Raw genomic sequence first — 22,552 nt, forward strand, 5'->3', positions numbered from 1 at the left:
TAACCCCGCGGGGTCAGCGACGGCGGCCGGGAGGCGGAAGTGGAGGTGGTTGTGGCTCTGAGGGTGGTGAGAGGAGCTGCTGCGCCGAGGCGGCGGCCGCGGCGCTGAGGTGGTGGCGGCGCTGCCCGCCTCAGGCTGCTCGGCCTCTCGGCTCGTCTCCCAGCCTCTCCTGAGCCCGCCGGGGCCCGCGCCGGCCAGCGCCTGCCCTATGAGTGTGTCACTGGTTGTCATCCGACTGGAGCTCGCCGAACACTCGCCCGTCCCCGCCGGCTTCTGCTTCAGCGCCGCGGGTGAGTCCGCCGGCCTCGCCGCCTTCTCCGTAGCCGCGCCCGGGCCCCGAGGGGACCTGGGCCTCCCAAAGTACGCGCCCCGGGAAAGGCCGCGGCGAGGGCTGTTACCTCAGGAAGCAGCCGAGAGGGGGTTGGCTCCCTCTCATCCCGTCCTTCCTTCAGAGGCCTTCCCGGGGGTCGCCTCCGGGAAGCCCCTCCTGGGCCTCCCTCCTGCCACCCCCTCTCCCCGCCGGGAGCCCTGTTTACACCCGGCGCGGCGCGTCTCCGCCCGGGGGTAGAGTCTGTAGGTTGCTTTCCTCTGCGCTTTGTGGAGGCAGGGACTGGGCTCCCAGCGACGCGGGCTGTCCCTGGTTTAATTACATCGTTCCTCCTGGAAAAAAATAATCCACTTAGGCGCCTTGTAACAACGGCAACGATTATCACGAACGTTTGTGCACATATCACAGCACTGTACCGCGTGCGGTGTCTTTTATCTAAACAGCAACTCTATTAGGTCAGCTAGGTGGGTGCCGCTCTTCGCAGACTGGGAAGCTGAAGCCCAGGGAGTCAGTGACTGGCCCGCCCGCGATTATCTGGGAGGCGTGAAACGGGGGTGTTCTCGTTCAGGGAGCTGGGCTTGAGAGGCCCAGGTCTTCCTCGCCAGCCGCCTGCCCTCCTCGGGTTGGGGATGCAGCCCTGACTGTTCCTGGGACCTCAGTCAGTGACCTGACCATAGCATTCACTCAGGAGGTACTTAACCGCATGCGCCCGCCCTGTCTGCTGCTGGAGCCTTAGTTGGTGTGCAGAATGGGACGCGGTCGCTGCTTTGGTGGAGCCAGCAGTTCAGTGGGGGAGGCAGAAGCATGAATTACAGGGTAAATGTGGAACTACAACGGTGAGGGTAAGGAAGGAAAGCCTGGAAAACTGTTACAGGAGGACCCCTTTGGCTCGGGGAGGGGAACCGAGGCAGGTGGGGATGGTGTAGCCGGGAAGCTTTCCGGAGCATGTGAATTTTGGAGCTGCAAGTTAAAGACCGAATGTGATTTAATGAGGGATGAGCCCTTTTCAAAGGCTAAAAGTGATCTCTGACTTCAGACCTTCACCAGATCTACCCCAGCCACATTGTCACTTCTACATGGGTGAGTCACTGATGCATTTAGTCATTTGTTCAATAAATCTTTAAAGAGCTTCCAGTGTGTGGTGTAAGTGGTGGGCAAAACAGGCCTCGTCTCCGCCCTGATACAGCTTATATTAAGGACATTTCAGTCGATTCTCCAAATTCCTTTTTTGTGTGTTTCATTGATTTAAGACGGTGAGCACAGATTTGCATGATATGAATCATGAGTCTAAGGCAGGGTGTTTAAGAAAACCACCCCTAAAGGTTTTTGGAGGTTTTATTTGTTGATGATGACTCAGTTCCTTCATTGTGGGCTCAACACACAGTTGCGCTTTACTAGGTATTCAGCAAGGTTGGTTCCTCTGGGTGTAGTCGCTGTCAAATCTTTAAGCCATTACTCTCATTGAATTGGTGTAAAGTGAGTAATTTCCCTAGAACAGTCCTGCATTTCTGCATTTATTGCACCGAGTGTTTATTGACTGTCTCCTGGGCACTGCAGCAGCCCAGAAGTGAGTGAGATGTACACTGCAAAGGCATCTTAATATCCTGAAGGAAAAGCAGCAGAGAGAAAAGGGAGACCTACCGGTGGTAGATACTTTAAGAGTGGAGAGGAGCCTGTTTTATTATCAGGTATTAATCATTCGTGTATTCTTTAGCTGGGGAAATGTCCGATGAGGAGATCAAAGAGAAGACACTAGCTTCAGCTGTAGCCTGTTTAGAAGGGAAGTCACCAGGGGAGAAAGCAGCAATCATACATCAGCACCTTGGCCGCCGAGAAATGACAGATGTGATCATTGAGACCATGAAGTCCAACCCAGGTATGCTGTCTAAAACCCTAGACCCTCCTTTGTAACATAAACCCCTGGTTGCCTGTTGTACACATGTTGGTCAGTGAGCCCATTGTTTTGACCTCTAGCATACTTTTGTCTTTACTGACTGTGCCTTGCACGAGATTGTCAAGCCACATTTCAACTTCCCCAAATATTTCTCCTAAATTAATCCTAACAAGCTGGGTTGACAACTCTATTCAGTGAAGAGAGCTACTTACCACCTAGGTCAGTGGCAGATCATGAATGAATCCGGATAAGCATGTTGTGTCTCCCCCTGCTCTGCCAGCTCACTCCAACCAGGGGAGTGGATGTGTACTACATCTCCAGCATGGAGGTGGTCAGAACTGGTAGGTTTGGTTTCCAAACTTAATAGCTGTGAATGTTTGTCCCACTTAAAAGTGCATGATGTAAGGCACCTGCTTTTATTATGGCATTGCTTTTATTATGGTAAGAGCCACCTTGAGGGTAGTAATGAGGTTTTTATGGGGCAGAGAACACTTTCAAGTGAGATGCCCCCAAAACATGGCTGTCTGTGACTATACTTCTTAAAGCAACACATGACAATTTCTGTTAAAGTTTGTTCCTCTGCCTCAAAATTTTAACCTAATCAGAATCCTTCAGCATATTTCCTATCAGTTTATAACCTGCTAATTTTTGATTTGTGAAAGATGAACTGAAAGCTACAATGGAAGAAGGAAAGTCTTCAGAAGCATCCCCTACTGCACAGAGAAGTAAAGATCAAAGTAAAGAAGGCATAAATGCTGCTCCTGATTCTCCATCCAAACAGCTTCCAGACCAGATTTCATTCTTCAGTGGAAATCCATCAGTTGAAATAGTTCATGGTATTATGCATCTTTATAAGACAAAGTAAGAAAAACCTTTTTCCTTTTGAGTTGGTCTATTTTTTGCTTTAGAGAAGAGAAAAATATTTTGCCCTGAAGGGAAGTGGGTATTTTGTTTCAAAAAGATGGTATACTCTTTTGTGTGTTAGAGAATTCTTAAATGTTTTACATTTGGTTAATCTTGTAGATTGGGTCTTCTCCTTATAAAAGAGATGTGTAAATAAATAGCCTTCCTAGGAAAATATTCCCTGAGAAGGCAGGCATGCAAGGTGATTGGAAAATTGAAAGGAAAGAAGATAGAAAAGAAAAATTATAAATGATCCATAACATCGCAATAGTCTCATATCTCCACCAAATCTTTATGAAAGAAACTAGGAAATCAGGTAATGGATAGCAATTTCATCACCTCTTTTTACCCTTTTCTGTGATCCAAGCAGAAGGCTTACAGGAGGCCAACAGAAAGGAAGCATTTGGCTAAATATAAGCTGGGCCATCAGCTTCTGGGATAATTGGTAGCTGATTTTTTTAAGGGCTGTCCTTGTCCTAACTGGTATGTTAAACTCCTACCAGGAAACAGCAAATACTCAGGTAGCCATTTGTAATCGCAGCTGTTGAAGTGAGTTTGCAGCATTTCAAAAGCAAATTGTAGTGAGGGAGGTTTCTTTCCCTCTCCTCTATTCCAGCTGTTCTGACCCAGCAACACTTTCTATAATCTTCAGAGTCACATCCACATGGTTCAGAATTCTCATTCATATATTTAGAGCTCTTTTCTCTTCTAGACCCTTTAAAGAAGTCCATAGTTAGAATTGTGCTTCCAAGTTACATAATGAGAGATGATTATTAAAAAAACTAATGAGAATAAAATACAAACTGCCAATTTGCCTGATACAGATTTGGAACCATAACAAGCCTTTAAACAGAAGATTAAAAATTTCAGTGGTGGTATAATGTAGAACGTTTTGAAGCTTAACTTAAACTCCATGGTAGATATGTTTAAGGGATTCTGCATTTACCCATGTAGTGTGGAGTTTTAGTCAAAATAATAAGGTTAAATGATATGTGAAGTATTACAAGTTTTATTTTTTCCTATTTTCTTGGACATAAAAGTTGTCTAATTAGTGTTGTGTGAACTAACCATACCTCATCTATTCAAGACAGTCTAATTATTGTCTTATTAGTAAGATGACCTCCTTAAAAGAAGATGTGAGGCGCAGTGCCATGCTGTGTATTCTCACAGTCCCTGCTACAATGACCAGTCATGACCTTATGAAGTTTGTCGCCCCATTTAATGAAGTAATTGAACAAATGAAAATCATCAGAGACTCTACTCCAAATCAATATATGGTGCTGATAAAGTTTAGTGCACAGGTAAAAGTTAAGATATTAAAAATCTCTTTGCCACAGAAACTGTGTTTTTGAAACTGTATGATACTAGCTGTGTGTGGTTTACAACATTTTGTACTTTAGAGTCGTATGCATCTCCTAGGGTATTGTAATTCTAGAAATATTTTTAAATTCATTAGCAGACACTAAATTCTAATTCATACCCATGCTTTTTTATAAGTCAGATTGGGTATGAAATCTAGGGTTGTGTTTGTTTGTTTATTTATCCAGTAGTAACTATTTCAGTAGAACAATGGTTTCCAAACTTTTAAAAGTTGACACCAATTATTAATTTCCGTTATAACACTGTGCCCCTGCTTCTAATTTTTTATTTTTTGGTGACAAGGGATTTTTGTGACATTCCTTGAAGTATTAAAGATGCTTTAGAGTTCTGATTGGAAGTCACTGCAACGAGAAACTGAAACACTGAAAGAATGGCGATAAATTTTCAGTTTTTAAAAGCACTTATGCATTATAATACGTACTTTTTGAAAGAAGGTCTGCCATCCACTCTTTCACTAGTTGCATTAAGCAACATTTTTCATGTGTCTCAGTTCTAAAGATGTTAGCAAGATAGTCTCTTGGTTTTACATGTCATTCTAATGAGTATGCATATTTCTTTGTGAATATAAAAATGAGGGAAGCTTTAGGTATTTTCCAGTTTATTAAAGAGCTACCTTATCTGTAGGTTTCATTCCATTTGTTTTTTTTTTAAATAGCTTTTTATATTTGTCCATTAGTTTTGAAATGCAGCTTTGTCAAAAATTACTTCCATCTCACCTCATTGATAGACAGGTTTCCTGAATTCGGCCCAGATAAACAGTTTCAATTTGCAAATTGACAAAAATGGGTGTGCCTGTAGGATCATTTGCCATTGCCTCTGACTGGTCACCAAGGTTTGTGGGTGAAAAGGAGCCCATGACACAAGGCCCACTTTGTCATTTCCTTCTTCCTCATAGAAATCCAGAGTTGACAGCAGTAGCAGCCATTCATTTGCCATGGGAAGGAAATTAAGAGAAGTGAGAGTTGGCTTATAGTGTGTACCTGTTCCATGGCCCACAGAAAGAACCCTTAGTGAGGAGTTCTGTGTACAAGAGGGTGCACAATTGTTTTCTTTAACTTTTCAAAGCACCCTACCATTGAAGGAGACATTTAAAACAAGTGTTTCAACTATCCTGGAGACATAGACTTAAATTGAGAAAGGAAAAACGCTTAACTGCTTTCATTGTCAAGAGACCTTCCAAGATCACTGAAGAGCTTTGCAAACAATGGGCAAGTGGTATGATAATCCTTGTAAATCTGGTCACAGATGGAAAATTAGGATAGCAATGATGATACGCAGCCTTTATTTACTACTCTTCCATACCACTCACCGTGCTAAGTGCTTAATGTGCGTTACCTCATTAAATCTCTCTACAACCATTGAGGTAGACAAGTACCGTTGTTACCCTTGTTTTACAAATGAGGAAACTGACTGCAGAAGGAGAGGCTGGTGATTTGCCCAGGGTTACACTGCTTGAAATAAGTGACTGAACTGGGATTGAGCCTCACTTTTAATCCCTAGGGTGTATCCCTCTTCCAGCAGGAGGAGTGGGATGAAAGTGTGGGAAAGGGAAGACAGTCACTGTCTGCAAGAAATTGTGTAATGGCAATAATTTAGTTACTGCCTCTATTTAACAATTAAGGCAGCCTGTAACACAGGAAAAGTCACAGAAACAGATTGGAGAAAATGTTTAAGAACATATTAGACTTGTTAAATAGTCTGAAGCCTAGTAAACCCACAAATTTTCCTGTAACAAGTGCTTCATAGTGTGCAGATAATGCTGTGGGAATTTTCTGTTAATAGATTTTCTTTGTACTCACACACTGGCTCTCCACCTCTGTCAAGTTGGTGGGTGTTTTCTGAGACTTTGAAACAGCTTGCTGCATGTTCTTCCCAATGGGGACAGAACCCTTGACCTTGGTATCATGAGTTGTATTTATTACTAATGCTGGATCTTTGGGTCAGAGGCTCATCCTATCAGGGATTGTTTAAGGCCTAAAAACACCCTCCTGCCATAAGACTTGATGTTGTTAAATTAATATTGGGCCCTAATGAGAATAATAGACTCAGTAGCTACCAGATGTTGAACACTTACTACATAGATGCCAGGCCTGTGCTAAGTGCTTTTCATATATTCGCTCCTTGAATCCTCTCAACAGTGCCATGGGGTAGCTGTTGTTTTGGTACTTTTGTAATTGAGACAAATGTGGCTAAGTCACTTGCCCAAAACTACACAGCTAGTAAGTGCCAGAGTTAGGAATTCAAACCCAGGTGGTCTGACTGCATAGCCTGGGCAGCTAACTGTATTCTCACTCCTTTCTTTTTCTCATCAGAGACTTCTTATTAAGAACTAATGGGCCTTCTTATATCTTTTATAATCTCTTGAATTTTCTTTTGGCCTCGGCTTTATGCTGGAGGTGTTATAAAGAGATGTGCTTACAGAGTTGTACTGTGACCTTGAGGAAACCTAGTCTCTAGTTAATTTGTAATTCATCAGGGCACAGGAAGGCAGGAGGGGTTTGGTTTTGTAGTGTGTTGGCTCGTTTTCACGTGGGTGCTGAGGATAGCCTTGAAGAGCCCTATTTTGAGAAGTGAAAAGATGATCTCAATACTATAGTGATCATGACAGTAAAGGAACCTTGATCATAATGGAGTTTTCTTTTTCTCAAATTTATTCTGAAAACAGTAGGAACAAGGACCAGGAAAAAAACAGAAGCCGGGTTTCTTTAAATTGTGGGCTCTATACAATGCTAGCATTTTAAATAAAAGAGTTGTTTCTTCTGTGTATTCTGCAGTTAGCTTCAGGCTGTTTTGTGCATATCAGTGGTGGGCCGAAGTGGGAGCCACATGTATTTTTTCCCCTGCTCTTGTTCTAGTGCATAGACAGTGCCTGACATGCTAGGTGCTCAGTAAGTATTTGGAAAAGTGAAGCTACATTTCCAGTACCAAGATTTTAAGAAGAGATCAGTGTTCAAAAGGTCCATTTCTTTGGTATAAACAGCTCCCTCAAGAAAGGATTAATTTATCTGGTGTTGAGTAGATTTCATCACATGGCCAGTGTCACAAACTTTGTGCCTTCCTCTGAGGAGGCATAGTTGCTTAGTGAGCATTTCCAGAGCTGGAGGTCCGAGGAGGGGTCTCCCTTTCTTCACTCAGCTGGCACGGCTGCAGCAGCTCCTGGTGGTGCTTGGGACCCTGAAGAGCTGCCCGGTGGCCCTCATTCAGTACATGGATCCATTTGCTCACTGTGCTGCTTCCTTGTCCATGAGCAGTTCAAGGAAAAGCCATTTCTCTTAAAGAATGGGGGAAGAAGCCATTAGGTTGCCTCCTCTTAGTATTAGAGAGAAGTATTATCCAAGAACTAGCTTTTAACATTTTGAAGTTAAAATGCACTGTACCCGATACACTAGGTTGTTTCCTGAAAGAAAACCCCTTCTTTCTCCCCGCTAAATATAACTATGGTCAGAATTGGTCATCCTTCCTCAGCTGTTCCGCTCCCTTGCTCATATTAAGAAAGCATAAATAATCAAGAATCCACACTTGACTACATCATCAGGGTGACATTTAAAGCTGCCGAAAAGCTTACAAGCTTTTGCTGTTAAGATTCAGAACCCCATGAGGGTAGCCCTGCAGGACAATTTTTGCCTGGTACTGACTTGAACCTATTCCTAGATGTTAACAATGTGGCATTTCCTTTCACAGAACACCCTTCCTCCCCACCAGCAGCCTTGACAGGGCCAAAGCACACAACTTCCCATGTTTGGGCTAATGGCCATGGAGTGAAATCCAGACAAGCTTTGGCCTCTCAGCTGCCTCTAAAAATTGCTGAGTTTAAAAACTGAAGTCATCTCTGTTGCTTTCTGCTAAGGCTAGGCTAGAAGGTTCGATTTACGTGTGACCATAGTCGCAAATGCACATGCGCTTTGCAAGGGACTGTTTCCGTATGGCATCCACCTTCCACTCCAAAGGAAGGGGAGAGTATTAGTATTTCAAAGACTAGCTCATCTTGAGTTTGGCCAAGAGTTTTGCTTTTGGTATTACACACTAGGTTGTTTAAAATCTCTTAATGGGATCCTTATCTATCATGTATTATTGTTTATTGGTTTATTGAAGAAAAGGAGTTAGTTTTTCACTCCATACCAGTTCCATTGGTCCTTTATTTTTTTGAACATAGATGCTGACATTTTTTAAAAACGACTATTCCCCAACAACCGTCAGTTATGATTTGGTTCCAAGCTTTGCAAAAATAAGTGTTTTACTTTCAGCTGCTGTGAAAGTGCTGACTAGAGGAAAAAATACTGCTATCAAGGGAAATGTTGACCGTTGCTGGTCAAATATTAAAATTATACTAGCTGTCAGCTTATTGAACATCAGTAGCTGCTGCTTGTTTTCCAGTAAGCCCATCGTGTATCAGGAAGCATCGTAGAGATGTAGGATATTGAGCTGCAGAGTTCGATTAGCCTGTGAACCTGCTTCCTGCTTCCATAGATGTTACTTTTAGCTGTAGTTCTCTTTCTCCTAAGTATAAGTTTTAAAAGCCAGTGAAGAGAGTAATTGAAGCTATGCATCTTGAATGTAAAGCACGTTTTCAGGCTCTTAATTTTTTCCCTTTTCCCCATTGATGTACCTAGGCGGATGCAGATAGTTTTTATATGGCATGCAATGGCCGCCAGTTTAACTCAATAGAAGATGATGTTTGCCAGCTGGTCTATGTGGAAAGGGCTGAAGTACTGAAATCTGAAGATGTAAGTATGAATAATCCTTATATTTGATATACATGCCAGAATGGTATAAAGTTGAACGTTAAGGTATCTACGGAAATATCCAGAATAGGCCAGTCCATAGAGACAGAAAGTAGATTAATGGTTGCCAGAGGCTGAGGGAAGAGAGGAATGGAGAGGAACTGCTGATGAGTACGAGGTTTCTTTTTAGGGTGATAGGAATGTTCTAGAATTAGTGGTGATGATTGCGCAAACTTGTGAATATACTAAAAAAACAACCACCCACTTTGGTGAATTTTATCTCATTTAAAAAAAATTGTCCAAAAATGTAAAAAAAATAAAAGAATATTATCTGTATTATTGAAATTGAGCATTCATCTCCAGATCAATGAAACATTGTCTGGAGCCTGAAGGAAGTGTTTTTGTTTTAAATATCAACCTTAATCCCCATCGTCATTCTCCATTCTGTTTTGATAAGTTTGTAATTGCTCTGATCTGCCACCCTCCATGGGAACCTTTCCTACAATATGTGCTCACCTGAATCATTTTATAAAGTGGTAGATTCAGCTCTGTTATATTTTTTAAATTCCTTTTCTTTCAAAGTAGACCTAAAGGTCTGTATACCTAGAAATCAGGTTCATGGAAATAAGTTCTGGCTACATTGTTCTACCATTAGATTAGGTGCCTGCCCCAGTCAGGGCACATGTGGGAGGCAACCAGTCGATGTGTCTCTCTCGCGTCCATATTTCTCTCCCCCACCCCTTCCATTCTCTCTGAAAAGCAATGGAAAAAAATATCCTCTGGTGAGGAAAAAAAATTAGAACTGGTGGGTGAAGAGCAAGGCTTATGTGACATGTTTCACTGTAGGGTGCCAGCCTACCTGTGATGGACCTGACTGAGCTCCCCAAGTGCACGGTGTGTCTGGAGCGCATGGACGAGTCTGTGAATGGCATCCTCACCACGTTATGTAACCACAGCTTCCACAGCCAGTGTCTGCAGCGCTGGGACGACACAACGTGAGTACAGAAGTTCATGTCTCATCCTGTCAAGCCCACCATTACCTTTCCCCAGATGTCAGGGAAGGGCATTCTGGGAGGGTTTCCCAAATATCTCAAGAAAATAAGATGACAACTCAATTATTTTTGAAAGGGAAGGCAGGAAGAATTGAATAAACTGTTAATTATTTTTTAATAGACAGATGAGATGGTGTATCATAGAATGCTAGTTGTATAGTACAAACAAGTTTATTTTTTCTTCCCTTTTTCTTTTTTATTCTCAAGATCATACTTACATTTCAGAAAGACCATTCTGGTACATGGGAAAAAGAATTAGTTTATTGTTTTCTTATCCAACCACTACTGTAGCTGCCATTTTTATTGGCTTTTTGTAAATTGAGACTTGAATACTCAGAGAGCACTGGTATCTTCTTCCACATGATGTTCATTGTATGGAAAAAGGTCATATGCATTTCAGGAAGTACATTAACTTCTTTCTTTTCGTTTATTTTGTTGAAATTTACTACAGAGTTTAGTTTCAACTCTCAGGAACAACCTTGAAAGGATAGGATACATTGTAAATGATTTAAACCTTTGGGAAGTGGGGATGAGGCAGATTGTTTAAAGTTAAAATACCTTATGGATAACCAGATGTGAAACGAAATTAGTAACTTGTCTCAAGTCCCTAATTCTAACCTATTATTTAATTCTTTGATTATGTAAGCTTTAGACAGAAGAGTGGGGAAAGGTATGAGGCAGATCAGGACTTCTCCCTTTTCCTCTGCTTTATCAAGATTTTTGAATTTTTTCATTTTGTTTGCAAATAGTTCCACAGTGTATTTTGACTGCTACTTTCAGTCGTGATAAAAGTATATTAGGGAGGATTTAAAATTCAGTGTTTGACTTTTGGGTTGTATGACAGCTGTTTTATATTTAATCTGTCTCATTCTCATGGTGTCCTGGGTAGGTGCCCTGTTTGCCGGTACTGTCAGACTCCAGAGCCAGTAGAAGAAAACAAGTGCTTTGAGTGCGGTGTTCAGGAAGTAAGTGCTGGGTGGCGGGAAAGAAGAATGAACCCAGCTTTAATTGTCAGGCTTTCTTCTACCCTGCCTGGCTTGAAGTCATGTAAAGTCTGATTTGAGACGGATTTTTGTTGTTGTTGTTCTAGTGTCAGGCAAGAAATGTAACTATAAAAATTATTTGACTCCAAAGCAAAATACTTTATGCTTTTATTCTTTGTTCTTTGAAAAAGCCTGCACTTTCATTGATGAATTATGAACATTTTCTTTGCTATTTGCATAGAGTTCCATTAAAATCAGAATGAGAAAATGCCTGACCCATAGAAGCATCCTTGCCTTTTGGGTTTTAAACATATTTATTCAGAACTCCCATAGAAACAATTCTAAATCTGTGTCGGTCCCCTTCCTACCGTGAGTGGGGCAGATCATGTATTTTTATATTATTAAGGTCATACCTTCTTCTCGGCAGAACCTTTGGATTTGTTTAATATGTGGCCACATCGGATGTGGGCGATATGTGAGTCGACATGCCTATAAGCACTTTGAGGAGACCCAACACACGTACGCCATGCAGCTCACCAACCATCGTGTCTGGGACTACGCTGGAGGTGAGCACCACTCTCATCCTCTAATTCGGGTTCATTCTCTATGGAAACATCTCCCTCAGCACTTCTCCACTCTCTCACAGCTTGAAACCTTGCTGATGGCTGTGGCAAACTCAAGCCGCGTGGGGCACCACTTACTGTGAATGGCCTGCATTGCACATTATAAAGGGAGTTAATACTTCCACTCTTGCCCTCTCACTCTTTTTAAAATTCAAAAATGATGTAGCCCACTTTTAAAGAAATACTGCAATTTAGATCTGTGAAAACAAAAATTTTGTCCATTAAAGTACCATGGAGACCCTTTTCATTCTGAGAGAAACATGCCTGGGTCGACTAATCCTTTTTTCAGATAATTATGTCCACCGACTGGTTGCAAGTAAAACAGATGGAAAAATAGTCCAGTATGAATGCGAGGGCGATACTTGCCAAGAAGAGAAAATAGACGCCTTACAGTTAGAGGTAAGATGAGTTATTATTAATTACTAAATAGCTGTTTCTACTGCTTTTTACTATTGTAACTTGGGCTTTTAATTTTGTCATTTACTCTGCACGTCAACTTTTTTTTAAAGTTCTATTACTGCTGTGAAGGATTATTAAAATATCTTTATCCTGAGTTTCTTCTTTGAAAGTCTGTTTCACTGTGCCTTATTTTCAGTGTGATGATCCGAGTTGTCTCAAGGTCAGGGTTAATGTTGTCCTCTAGCTGCCATAAAACTGGAAGTTAAGAATCTTCCTGTTGGCATTATAGCAGTGGTTGGAAACTGTGCAGACTTGGTCAGAATGAGGAAACCCCAGTAGTATCTTTCCATGCCCGAGGAGCTATTCCCTATTTATTGGGCTGGCATTTTATGAATTAGAGGCTTATATACACAAATGTATACGCAAAGTATATATTTTCTGAATTTGAAGCTTATACACACAAAGCCATTTTTGTGTGTTCGTATATTAGAAGAAACATTAGCACAATCTGATTTTTCTCCTTAGCAGTAAATCCTGTCTACTGTAAAATTGATGTTGCATAAATTTTATGTTAATGAAGAGAAGTTTAACATGAGTCCTGTTTTATATAAATTTTTAAAGGATTGTTTTAAAAACAAATACTTTGCCCTGCCGGGCATGGCTCACTAGTTGAGCATCGACCTAGGATCCAGGAGATCGCGGTTCAAGTCCCAGTCAGGGCACATGCCCGGGTTGCAGGCCCATTCCCCAGTTGGGGGCATGCAGGAGGCAGCCAATCAATGACAACTCCCTCATCATTGATGTTTCTATCTCTCCCTCTCCCTTCCTCTCTCTGAAGTCAATAAAGGTATATTTTTTAAAAACACACAAACCCAAATACCTTAACCTTGGGAGGAAATGGAATTTGAACACTTGCTCATCTCCAGGCTTTTGAGGTCTGATAGATCAGTAGAGTGGCCTAAAATAAGGCTGATGTTGTTACCATTAATAAATTATATTGATACGACCAAAGTTCAAACCTTTTACATTAAGTTTTTAGATTAAGTAACCCTTCCATAATAACTGTAAGTATGTCCATTCAGTGAATATTTATTGAGGGCTGCTGTCTGTCAGCCACTCTACCTGGTGGTGGGAATGCAGCATTAAACTCCCTGCCCTCGTGGAGTGTGCATTCTGATGACACGCACGTTCTCCCAATTGTCCTTTCTCTCTGTTACACTTTCCATCTCTTCTCTAGCCTACAAACATATTTAGAGCTCTTCTAGTCTCCTAGAATACTCTTTCCAAAATACAGATGTGATCTGGCACACCTGGGCCCACATTCTCAATGTAATACCCCAGAGACTTCCATAGACCCCATCTGTTCATACCCTACACCCCAACCTCATTGGTGTTACTTTTCATCTCTGAAGAGACCTAAACATCCACAGCTTACATCAAAGTCCAATCGTTCTCTGGAATCAGACCTCTCTCTTCATTTCTCTCCTCCTATCTGTTAAGACCTCTCTCAAATCTCACTTCCTTTCAGAAGTCCTACCACATCCTACTGTCAGAAGCTAGCTGTCCTTTCCCTGTGCTTTCACAGCACTGTTCATTCATCCATGTAGTCAGGCAGCAAATGTTTCTTAACATGCAGCTTGTGCCAGGCACTGAGGATACAGAAATAAAGGTAGAACCCTTGCTTTCAAAGAGCCCAGTCAAGGAAGATAGGCAGATAAACCGGCGATTAAGTGCTGGTGTTTAAGTGCCATTAATGACAGGCACAGTGCTGTGGGAGCTGAGAAAGGCGCTTAGCCCACGGCTGGGAGAGACAGGGTCAGCCTCCTGCAGAGGACAGGCCGGTCGATAGATGAGCTGATTTGAGTTACACTTTGGTTTAAATACTGCATGGTCCTTAAAGTCAGCTTGAACAGGATCCTAAGTTTTTTATTGTACATTTCTCTGTTTGTCCCTGACTAGACTGTAAGCCCCAGGAGGCCAGGAGTATCATTGTATTTTAGTGGGTAGAGCGGGACCAAGGTGTAATATGTATCGATGGTTCCTGTTACTCTCCTGTAGGTCATTCACAGTCAGGTTTTAGTAGTGTTTCAGAGACTGAGGACAGTGACTAATGGCTTCTTGTTTATTCTCTATATTTTCCAGTATTCATATTTACTAACAAGCCAGCTGGAGTCTCAACGAATCTACTGGGAAAACAAGATTGTTCGGATAGAGAAGGACACAGCTGAAGAAGTAAGTTTTTGGCTTAGTGACCGCTGAAGTGCCATGTGGAGGGCAGCCTGATGCCGGTATGGGGAAAGGCAGAGTACAGGACACAGCAATCTTTGAATATTCCTTCTTAGTCCGGTAGACAGGTAAAGAACTGTTCTGCCTCTAGAAAGAAACCTTTGTTCTACGTATGTCAGTTATCTCTCAATAAAGCTGGAGTTAGGGGGAAGAAAACAGAAAACAAGCATGTGGCATCAGTTGGCTCACCCTGATAACCTAACTGTAGGTAAGGATTCCAGGGGGAAGTGGTAAACACCTGAATTTTCGTTATATTAGAGACTTAGTCTGTGAAGACGCTATTGTGGGACAAGCACTTTAGGCCACAATGAGAGTGAAATTAGTCAAGAAGAGGAAAAGGAAGAGACAGAAATACTCTATTGCAAATGCATTCAACTAAGTATAATTTCAGAATGGGAGCGAAGGAGATATATATTCTCACCTAGGCTTACCAAATTAAGAAGAATCTATTGAACTCTTACTGCAAGCTGAGCTCTAGACCATAATAAGTTAAGGAAGAAATAAAATACCTGGTATGCACCCTAAAAAAAAAGAAAACAGAAACCTTGAATTTAAAGGCTTTACTATTTGGGGGTTGGGGTTGTTGTTTGTTAACTTCAATAAGGTTTTCTAGTGCCTTGTGTAATTCTATTTAAAAAATAGAAGTATGTGCATGAGGGTTTGTAATTTGAGTCAGCCAGTTGGTTTGTCAACTTGGGAACAGCTGCTTTGGGAGCTGAACATGGGCCTCTAAGGCAGCAAGATGTTACTTCGAAGTTGATGGGAACAAAATTGGGCAGAAATGCTGGAACTTCAGTGGTCACTGTGGTTCCTTACTGGTCCAGGACAGCGATTTTCAGCTGGTGTGGTGTGAATTTTTAAAACGTGCAATACCTATTTAGTCAGGGGCCCTGGCCTCTTTTCCCTTAGATTGTCAACTTAAAAAATGACAGCATCCATCTGGTGTGAGTGAATCAAAATTAAACCTATATGCTTTTTTGTCAGATCAGTAAAATATGTATTTTTTGGTGTGCTGCAGAATTTTAGTAACTAGTTTATGTGTGCCACAAGATGAAGAAGGTTGAAAATCACTGGTCTCGGGCAGTGGTTTTCAGATTTTGACAAAGATGCCATTTTTTAAAAGATGCCATTCACTACTCCAGCATTTAAAAGAGAAAGGTGGTGCGATGTTGGTGGAAACCTGGATGGAGGGCCCAGAGCTCCACCTGCTTGGTTCTTCCTTTGTCTCCGGCATGTACAAAAAAAGGGAGTTTGAAAACCAGTGAGCACTGCAGGGTTCATGTATAGTTAGGATGCCAGGAACCATTTTCTGGACCTACAGACAGTATTCATAATTCATTGATTCCCTTAGTATTAAAAAAAGGCTTTGAGATTCTTTCAGTGCTTATCTGAATAACTTTGTGAATCCCCACCAGTAACTCGGCCTTCACATGGAGACTGCAGAACTGGGCTCGGGGCTCACCTCCGAGGAGGATTATCCTGGAGCTTAGCAGGCAGGGCCGAGCTCTCACTTTATGCCAGGCGCAGGGGCCCTAGTTTCTGGGTATGCCTACAAATGAGGAGAAACCAGGTCTTTTAAAAGAAGGCTTAACACTAGCTTTGAAATGATGTTTAGTTAAATGTTCTTGATGAAGTTCTTATAAGAACCTTCCAAGCAATGGAAACGCCTTTCCAGACACATTCAAGTTCTGAGTTGGGCTTGATTGGAGCACATGGAGAAGGACATGCCCCTGACAGCACTCAGGACAGAGCACGGGTCGCTGCCACTTGGTGTCAAGTTATGGACTCCCGGGGAGGAGGAGCACTGGCAACCTGAGCAGCCTCACTAATGGGTTTTTCCATGGGCTCTACCAGCGTGACCACAAAAGTGCTTCGTGCAGACCCTTGAGAGCTAAGCTCAGTATTCTCTGCCTTTTAAGATTCTTTAGGATTAACTACATTCTCTAACACATGCCCATGAATAGTCTCAAGGGGCAGGGAAGCTAAAAACTGAAACTTGTGTTTACGTTTAGGTAGGGGAAGATGGAGGCAGGGGCAGCCCTAAAAGAAAAAACTCAAAGGGCTTGGAAAGGATGCTTTGTTTTCTAATAACAACTGTTGCTATCTATAAGTTAATGGATGATGCAGCCCTTTGTTCCTGTCACTGTCCTCCTTTTGACCAGTCCTCTGTCCACTGGCACCTCCAGCAATAGAGCATGTGCGAGGATTAACAGTAGCCAACCGTGGGCTTCACTGACAGAGATTCTTGTTCATGGGTCTCATAAAAAGTTAATGTGTGGGGGGGTGAAGGTTGAAATTCACTGTGAGCTTCAATTATAATAGTATTCCTGTCCCCCAATGCCTTAGGTAGTACAGTTGTAGCATGTGAACAGTCTGTTCTAGAAAATGAAGTTCATACCCACTTGAAGGTTCTTAGTTTTAATGGGATCATATATGGAGAACACAGAATAGGCCATCAGGACAGGTGCATTCCCCAGGTCTGTAGACTTCACACCTGAGTGAATCCAATGTCTGCCTAGCTAGACTTCAACAGACTCAACTAGGATTGCTGCCATCTGAGACATAATACGCTAGAACTTTCAGTTCTCTTACTTTTTAAGACAGTGTAAAATGAATTAGTTCCAAATAAATTGCCTTTATAAGTGAACTCAATAAAACAAGAACCAATTATGTTCCATATGGCTTCATGGTACATGAGAAATGTAAGAGTTGGGGGTGGGGAACCTCAAACAATCAGTTACCACACATTTCTTAGATTAGATGAGCCTCTTGGATCATTTGGATAATGGCTTTTGGAATGTAGACTTAGGAAGAAACGATGGTGAGTCAGGAATGGGAGCAGAGGCCCTGCTCCAGGGTCTCTCACACACCATTCCCTGCTCTGCTGCTGAAACTCTTCCTTTACTTCCGAGCAGCTTCACTTGACACTCAGCAGCTCCCGAGCCTTTGTTCATCCTGGTATAGAGAAAAGTAAGGAAAAAAGGATTTCTCGAATTTTTTATTCCTATTACAGAATTCTTTAAAATAATTGTCTCACCTTTTCTGTGTTTGGTTCGTCAAAGTTATACACACGTAATTGGAAAAAAATTTTTGAGAAGTTAGCCCCAAAGACCACATATCTTTTTCTTTGTGAAATGAAACGGATCTGTTTGCTTTTTCAGATTAACAATATGAAGACCAAGTTTAAAGAAACAATTGAGAAATGTGATAATCTGGAGCACAGACTAAATGACCTTCTAAAAGAAAAGCAATCTGTGGAAAGAAAGTAGGTATAATTGCCTGTTCTTTAAAGTGGGTATTTTATCTTAACAGGCAACAAAAACAGATAGTTTCCATCATTCCTTAGGAAATACTCATTTTCAGGTATATCACCAGGTTTTTTAGGGGTCTACCTATATGTGTAGCAAACTTAGTGACTTCCTATTTATTAAAAAACATGGTGTTTCGTGCCAGATGGATGCCGTGAGGAATGCAGTGTTCTCTCCTGATATCTGTGTGCTAACGGCATGTGCAGATATCTTCCACATTTGCCTGAAGAAAGCAATTTCCTTGTGTGCACAGCCTGTAGCTTCTCTGAGCCATGGTGGCTGAGAAATGGCATTTAGGAAAGACTGTGTCTAAGCTGGAGATGGCATGTGTCCCAACCTTGGACAGGAATTAAAGGCCAAAGGTGTTAACTATGGAGCAAAAGACTCATGAACAGCATGGCGAGACGACAGTTTAACTCTGCTGCTGTTATGTGGGAAGATAGTGACTGATTGAAATTGCCTTTCTTGTTTAAGTCATACTCACAAAAATAATTGGATTTTTATCTCTAGATAAATAGATAAAAATAAATTTAAGGGGGCTAATTGTTCTTTTAAATGATTTTTTTAAATAGACCTTTTATCTTGGAATAAGTATAGATTTACAGAGGTTGTAAGGATAGCACAGAGTTCCCGTATACCCTTCATGTATTTTCCCCGTTGTCTAATGTTGGATTTTTTAAAATAGTTTTGTGTGTGTGTGTGGTAAGAATCTATGTAACACAAATTTTCCATTTACCGTTTTTAAGTGTACAGTTCAGTGGCATTAAGTACATTCACAATATTATACAACTGTTACCACCATCTGTTTCCAAAATTTTTCGTCACTACAAACAGAAACTCTTTACCAAAGGTGGGTTTTTTTTAAACTGTTATAAAAACACTACAAAATTAGTAGAAATAAAAACCAGAAATCCTCCTACACTTTCAGGTTGAATTGTATTAAGAATTAAAAAGTTAAAACTGGAAGTTTTCCTCGATCCTGATATCTGGAGGTTACCATTATTAACAGTACCAGTGAATATTTATTCTAACAGATCTTTTGCTGGACCTGTATAAACATTTCACATACATAGTTGTTGTTTTTCCTACAAAATTAGAATAATACTAGGTGTCCTATTTGGTAAAGTACTCTGTTTTGGAGATTTTTTCATGTTCTCACATTTAGGTGTATATTGACCTTTGTCATGGCTGTATAATATTCCATCGTGTGGAGGTCCCATAATAGTTTCAAGTGGTTCTCATAGATGGACATTTAAGTTGTCTCAAGTCTTACACTACTGTAAACAGCGTTGCAACGAGCATCTTTCTCCATGTGTCTTTCAGCGCAGTCCTGAGTATATCCATTTTGTAGGACAATTTCCTAGAAGTAGGGTGTAGCTATGTCAAAGGGTATGTGAAATCTTGACTTTCTAGTTAGCTCTAAGTTGACTTCGAGAGCTTGTACCAGTTCCCACGCTAGTGCCATGTGTGAGAGTCTCTCTTTCCATGTGTGAGCTCTTTGGCATTCTAATACATAAAAATTATGTTTAATCTTGTGATTCTTTACTTATGAGTAAGATTGAGCATCAAGAGTAGGGCACTCCCTGTGCTTGAAAACCCTCTCCAATAAATGCAATAAGGTCAGATCACTTGACTCTCCAAGAATGTCACTTTTTCTCATAACTTCCTTATCACCACTTATCCTCTCTAACCACCTATTTAACCACTGACTACAAAACAAGAGAAGCAGTAGAAGTTTTAGCATAAACCATGAATTACAGAATAGTATTTGCTATGGAAAAGTTTCTATGCTTAAAAAAGAAAAATTGTCTCAAAGCTATACTTGGGTTAACTAGAGCAAAATTCTTGTTTTGTGTAGCTGTTGCAATGGCAGCAACCAGACTGTCTGAACAGGAAGGGAGGAGTCTGCCTTAAATGGATTCTGAGGTCATGGCTCCTCTGTTCAATCCCAGAGCAGAAAGGGGACTGTGTCAGAAATTGAAAAATGTGCTTTTGTCTTCCTTTGTTTTGCAAAAGGTGCACTCAGCTAAACACAAAAGTAGCCAAACTCACCACAGAGCTCAAAGAGGAGCAGGAAATGAACAAGTGTTTGCGAGCCAATCAGGTCCTCCTGCAGAACAAGCTGAAGGAGGAGGAGAGGGTTTTGAAGGAGACCTGTGACCAGAAGGATCTGCAGATCACCGAGATCCAGGAGCAGCTGCGTGATGTCATGTTCTACCTGGAGGCGCAGCAGAAGATCAACCACCTGCCTGCTGAGACCCGCCAGGAGATCCAGGAGGGACAGATCAACATTGCCATGGCCTCGGCCTCAAGCCCCCCCTCTTCCGGGGGCAGTGGGAAGCTGCCCTCCAGGAAGGGCCGCAGCAAGAGGGGCAAGTGACCTTCACAGAAACAGGTGTCCCTGAGACTGCTTTCCCTGGCACAGCGAGGGTGTGCTGGGGCCTAAATGTGAGGGTGGGCCCTAAATAAGTACAAGTGAGGATCAGGCTGCAGTTGTTTGGGTGTTTTCATTTGCTGGTGTTTGGTGTAATGAATGTAGAGGGTTGATGGCTAGGAGAACGGATGGAAGGGGCGGTATTTTCAAAGGTGACTGGTTTTTCAACCTAATAGTTCACTAACCTCAGACATTCTAATGGCCATTTTGCCTTCCTACTCAATGCCCCAAATCTGCTGTGCGTTTTTCCGTTGTATTTATTGAGTTGGTGTTTTTGACATTCAGTTCTGGGGTTGGTGGGTAACGTTCCCTGGTACTAAAGCACCAAACCTCCCTGAGTCATAGCAGCTGCCTTAGAGAGAGGTTTGCATTGGCAACTGAGGATTTATGAAAATTCTGGAGCATTAGTCTCATATCATTGTCATCCCTCCCTGCCTCTGGGGAATTGCTTCAAGCACTGGTTGAATGTTATATGAAAGAGACTGGGCCTGTAAACCAGGCACTGGCTTGTCTCCAGCAGCCATATCTTCTTGCTCTAGGGCTAGCCAGGAAAAACAAACAACCCGGGGCAGACTGAGTAGACCCAGTGTAGGAAAAATGGTGGTGTTTCCACTTTGTTTTTGATGACTCTACACCTCCCTATAAACCTCAAATGAGGAGACTTAATCGGTGACTCCAAGACTCGAATCACAGAGTGAATTTCCTTGCATCCAGCAAGAATGAGCAGGCAGATTTATCATCCATGTGAAAATGTAGAGTGAGGCCTCTGACTAGCTGATTGTGTATTTTGCTGGGATCAGTATTTTTTGAATGTTTACAAAAGATTGGGCTGCATGTTCAGGTTGCGGCTAGAGGGAGCTTGGGCAGATTTTCAATTATGCTTTCAAGCTATAACCAAAGGCTGTTTCTAAATCCGAAAATTAGAATTTTAACAGAGCCCCCTTTAAAACAGTCATGTGATGCTTGTTGTGGGCCAACAGAGGAGCTGTGTACTTTCTCTAGAAACATAAATGTCAAATAATTCATAATATGCAGTAATAAGCAAAATTAAACTAAGAGCCGTTGGAATTTAGCTTCCAAAAGAGGTAAGCTGGATAGATTAATACATACTGTTAAATGATGAGTTTGTTTTCTGCTTTATAATTATCCAAAGTTCAGATTACCCCATTTCAGAATTTTTTAGCCTATGGTTAAGCCTCATCCCCTTTGACCTAAATGTCTTACAAGTTCCTTGTTAGCACACCAACTGTTTTCCTAATCACCACCCATTGTTGTGGGATGTGCTGCAGCATTTCCCAAAGAACCTTACCTGTAACTTTGCAAAATGAATGTACTTAGACATTCTCAATTTTTACATAGGACAGACTGTCTGTAAGTCCTTGGACTTACCAGATATCACAGATATCTTAGAGCGAGAGTGGGAATGTAAAGCATAACCTAATTCTCTTTCCTATAGAGATTCTATTTTATTTAAAATCTATTTTTACACTAGTTAGAATCCTGCTTTTTTGGCCAAGTACTTGTCTTGCATGTCTGACCTTGCAGAAGCTGGGGTGGATCGTAGCATACTAATGAAGAGAATTACAAGTAGTTTACAAAGTTCGCACACTCCCCGTTTCCCTGTGATCACCTCCATCAAGCAGCTCTACCACCAGCTGGGAGAAGGCAGATTTTCTGTACAGGTGGGATAAGTGCTCTGAAAGGCTGTACCCAGAGGAATGAGCAAATAGGCAAATGTTTCCAAACCACTTGAAGGTTTCTAAAAAATGTGGCAGAAAATATCTTATTAAGATATGTAAAGAAAATGTTTTTTAAAAACCAGTTAAAGAGTTACGTTTGGATTTGACAAAATTACATATGATAGAAACTGTCAGTGTTTTTTTCAGGGTGGAAATGAACCACGTAACATACCCTTACTACCTTGAACAGTGACATTGCATTAAAGTAACCAAACTTTGAAATAATTCTGTTTCATGTGAAATTTGTGTCTCTCTGATTGACATTTGCTGGGAGTTTGTATCTAAATACTGTAAGAACGTATCAGTGGCCTGAATTTCAACATCACAACAATGTAGTGAGCAGCCAGATTATATTCATCTTTCCTCCCTTTGCTCCAACTTCCCTAACTATCAATAAGTACCTGAAAAGAGACAGGAGATGAGGAATTATTTTAATTCGGAGGTTTGCAGTAGGAGAAGACGCAGGCGCAACTCATGAAAACTAAAAGCCATGAATTTATAC

The 22,552-nt window shown here is 41.5% G+C and overlaps 1 protein-coding gene across 1 annotated transcript; it reads left to right on the forward strand.

Annotated features, from left to right (window-relative positions):
• Positions 1-9: 9 nt before the first annotated feature.
• On the forward strand, positions 10-22,275 carry BRAP (BRCA1 associated protein). The gene is made up of 12 exons (XM_081123584.1): positions 10-290; positions 2,043-2,204; positions 2,885-3,083; positions 4,237-4,426; positions 9,116-9,229; positions 10,073-10,221; positions 11,168-11,243; positions 11,689-11,827; positions 12,174-12,283; positions 14,426-14,515; positions 17,731-17,834; positions 19,894-22,275. Exons 1-12 carry the CDS (start codon positions 209-211, stop codon positions 20,255-20,257), a joined length of 1,779 nt encoding a protein of 592 aa, XP_080979710.1. The 5' UTR covers positions 10-208; the 3' UTR covers positions 20,258-22,275.
• The last annotated feature ends 277 nt before the right edge of the window (positions 22,276-22,552 follow it).

Source organism: Miniopterus schreibersii (assembly GCF_964146895.1).
Source record: "Miniopterus schreibersii genome assembly, chromosome: 20".
NCBI classification, from domain to species: Eukaryota; Metazoa; Chordata; class Mammalia; order Chiroptera; family Miniopteridae; genus Miniopterus; species Miniopterus schreibersii.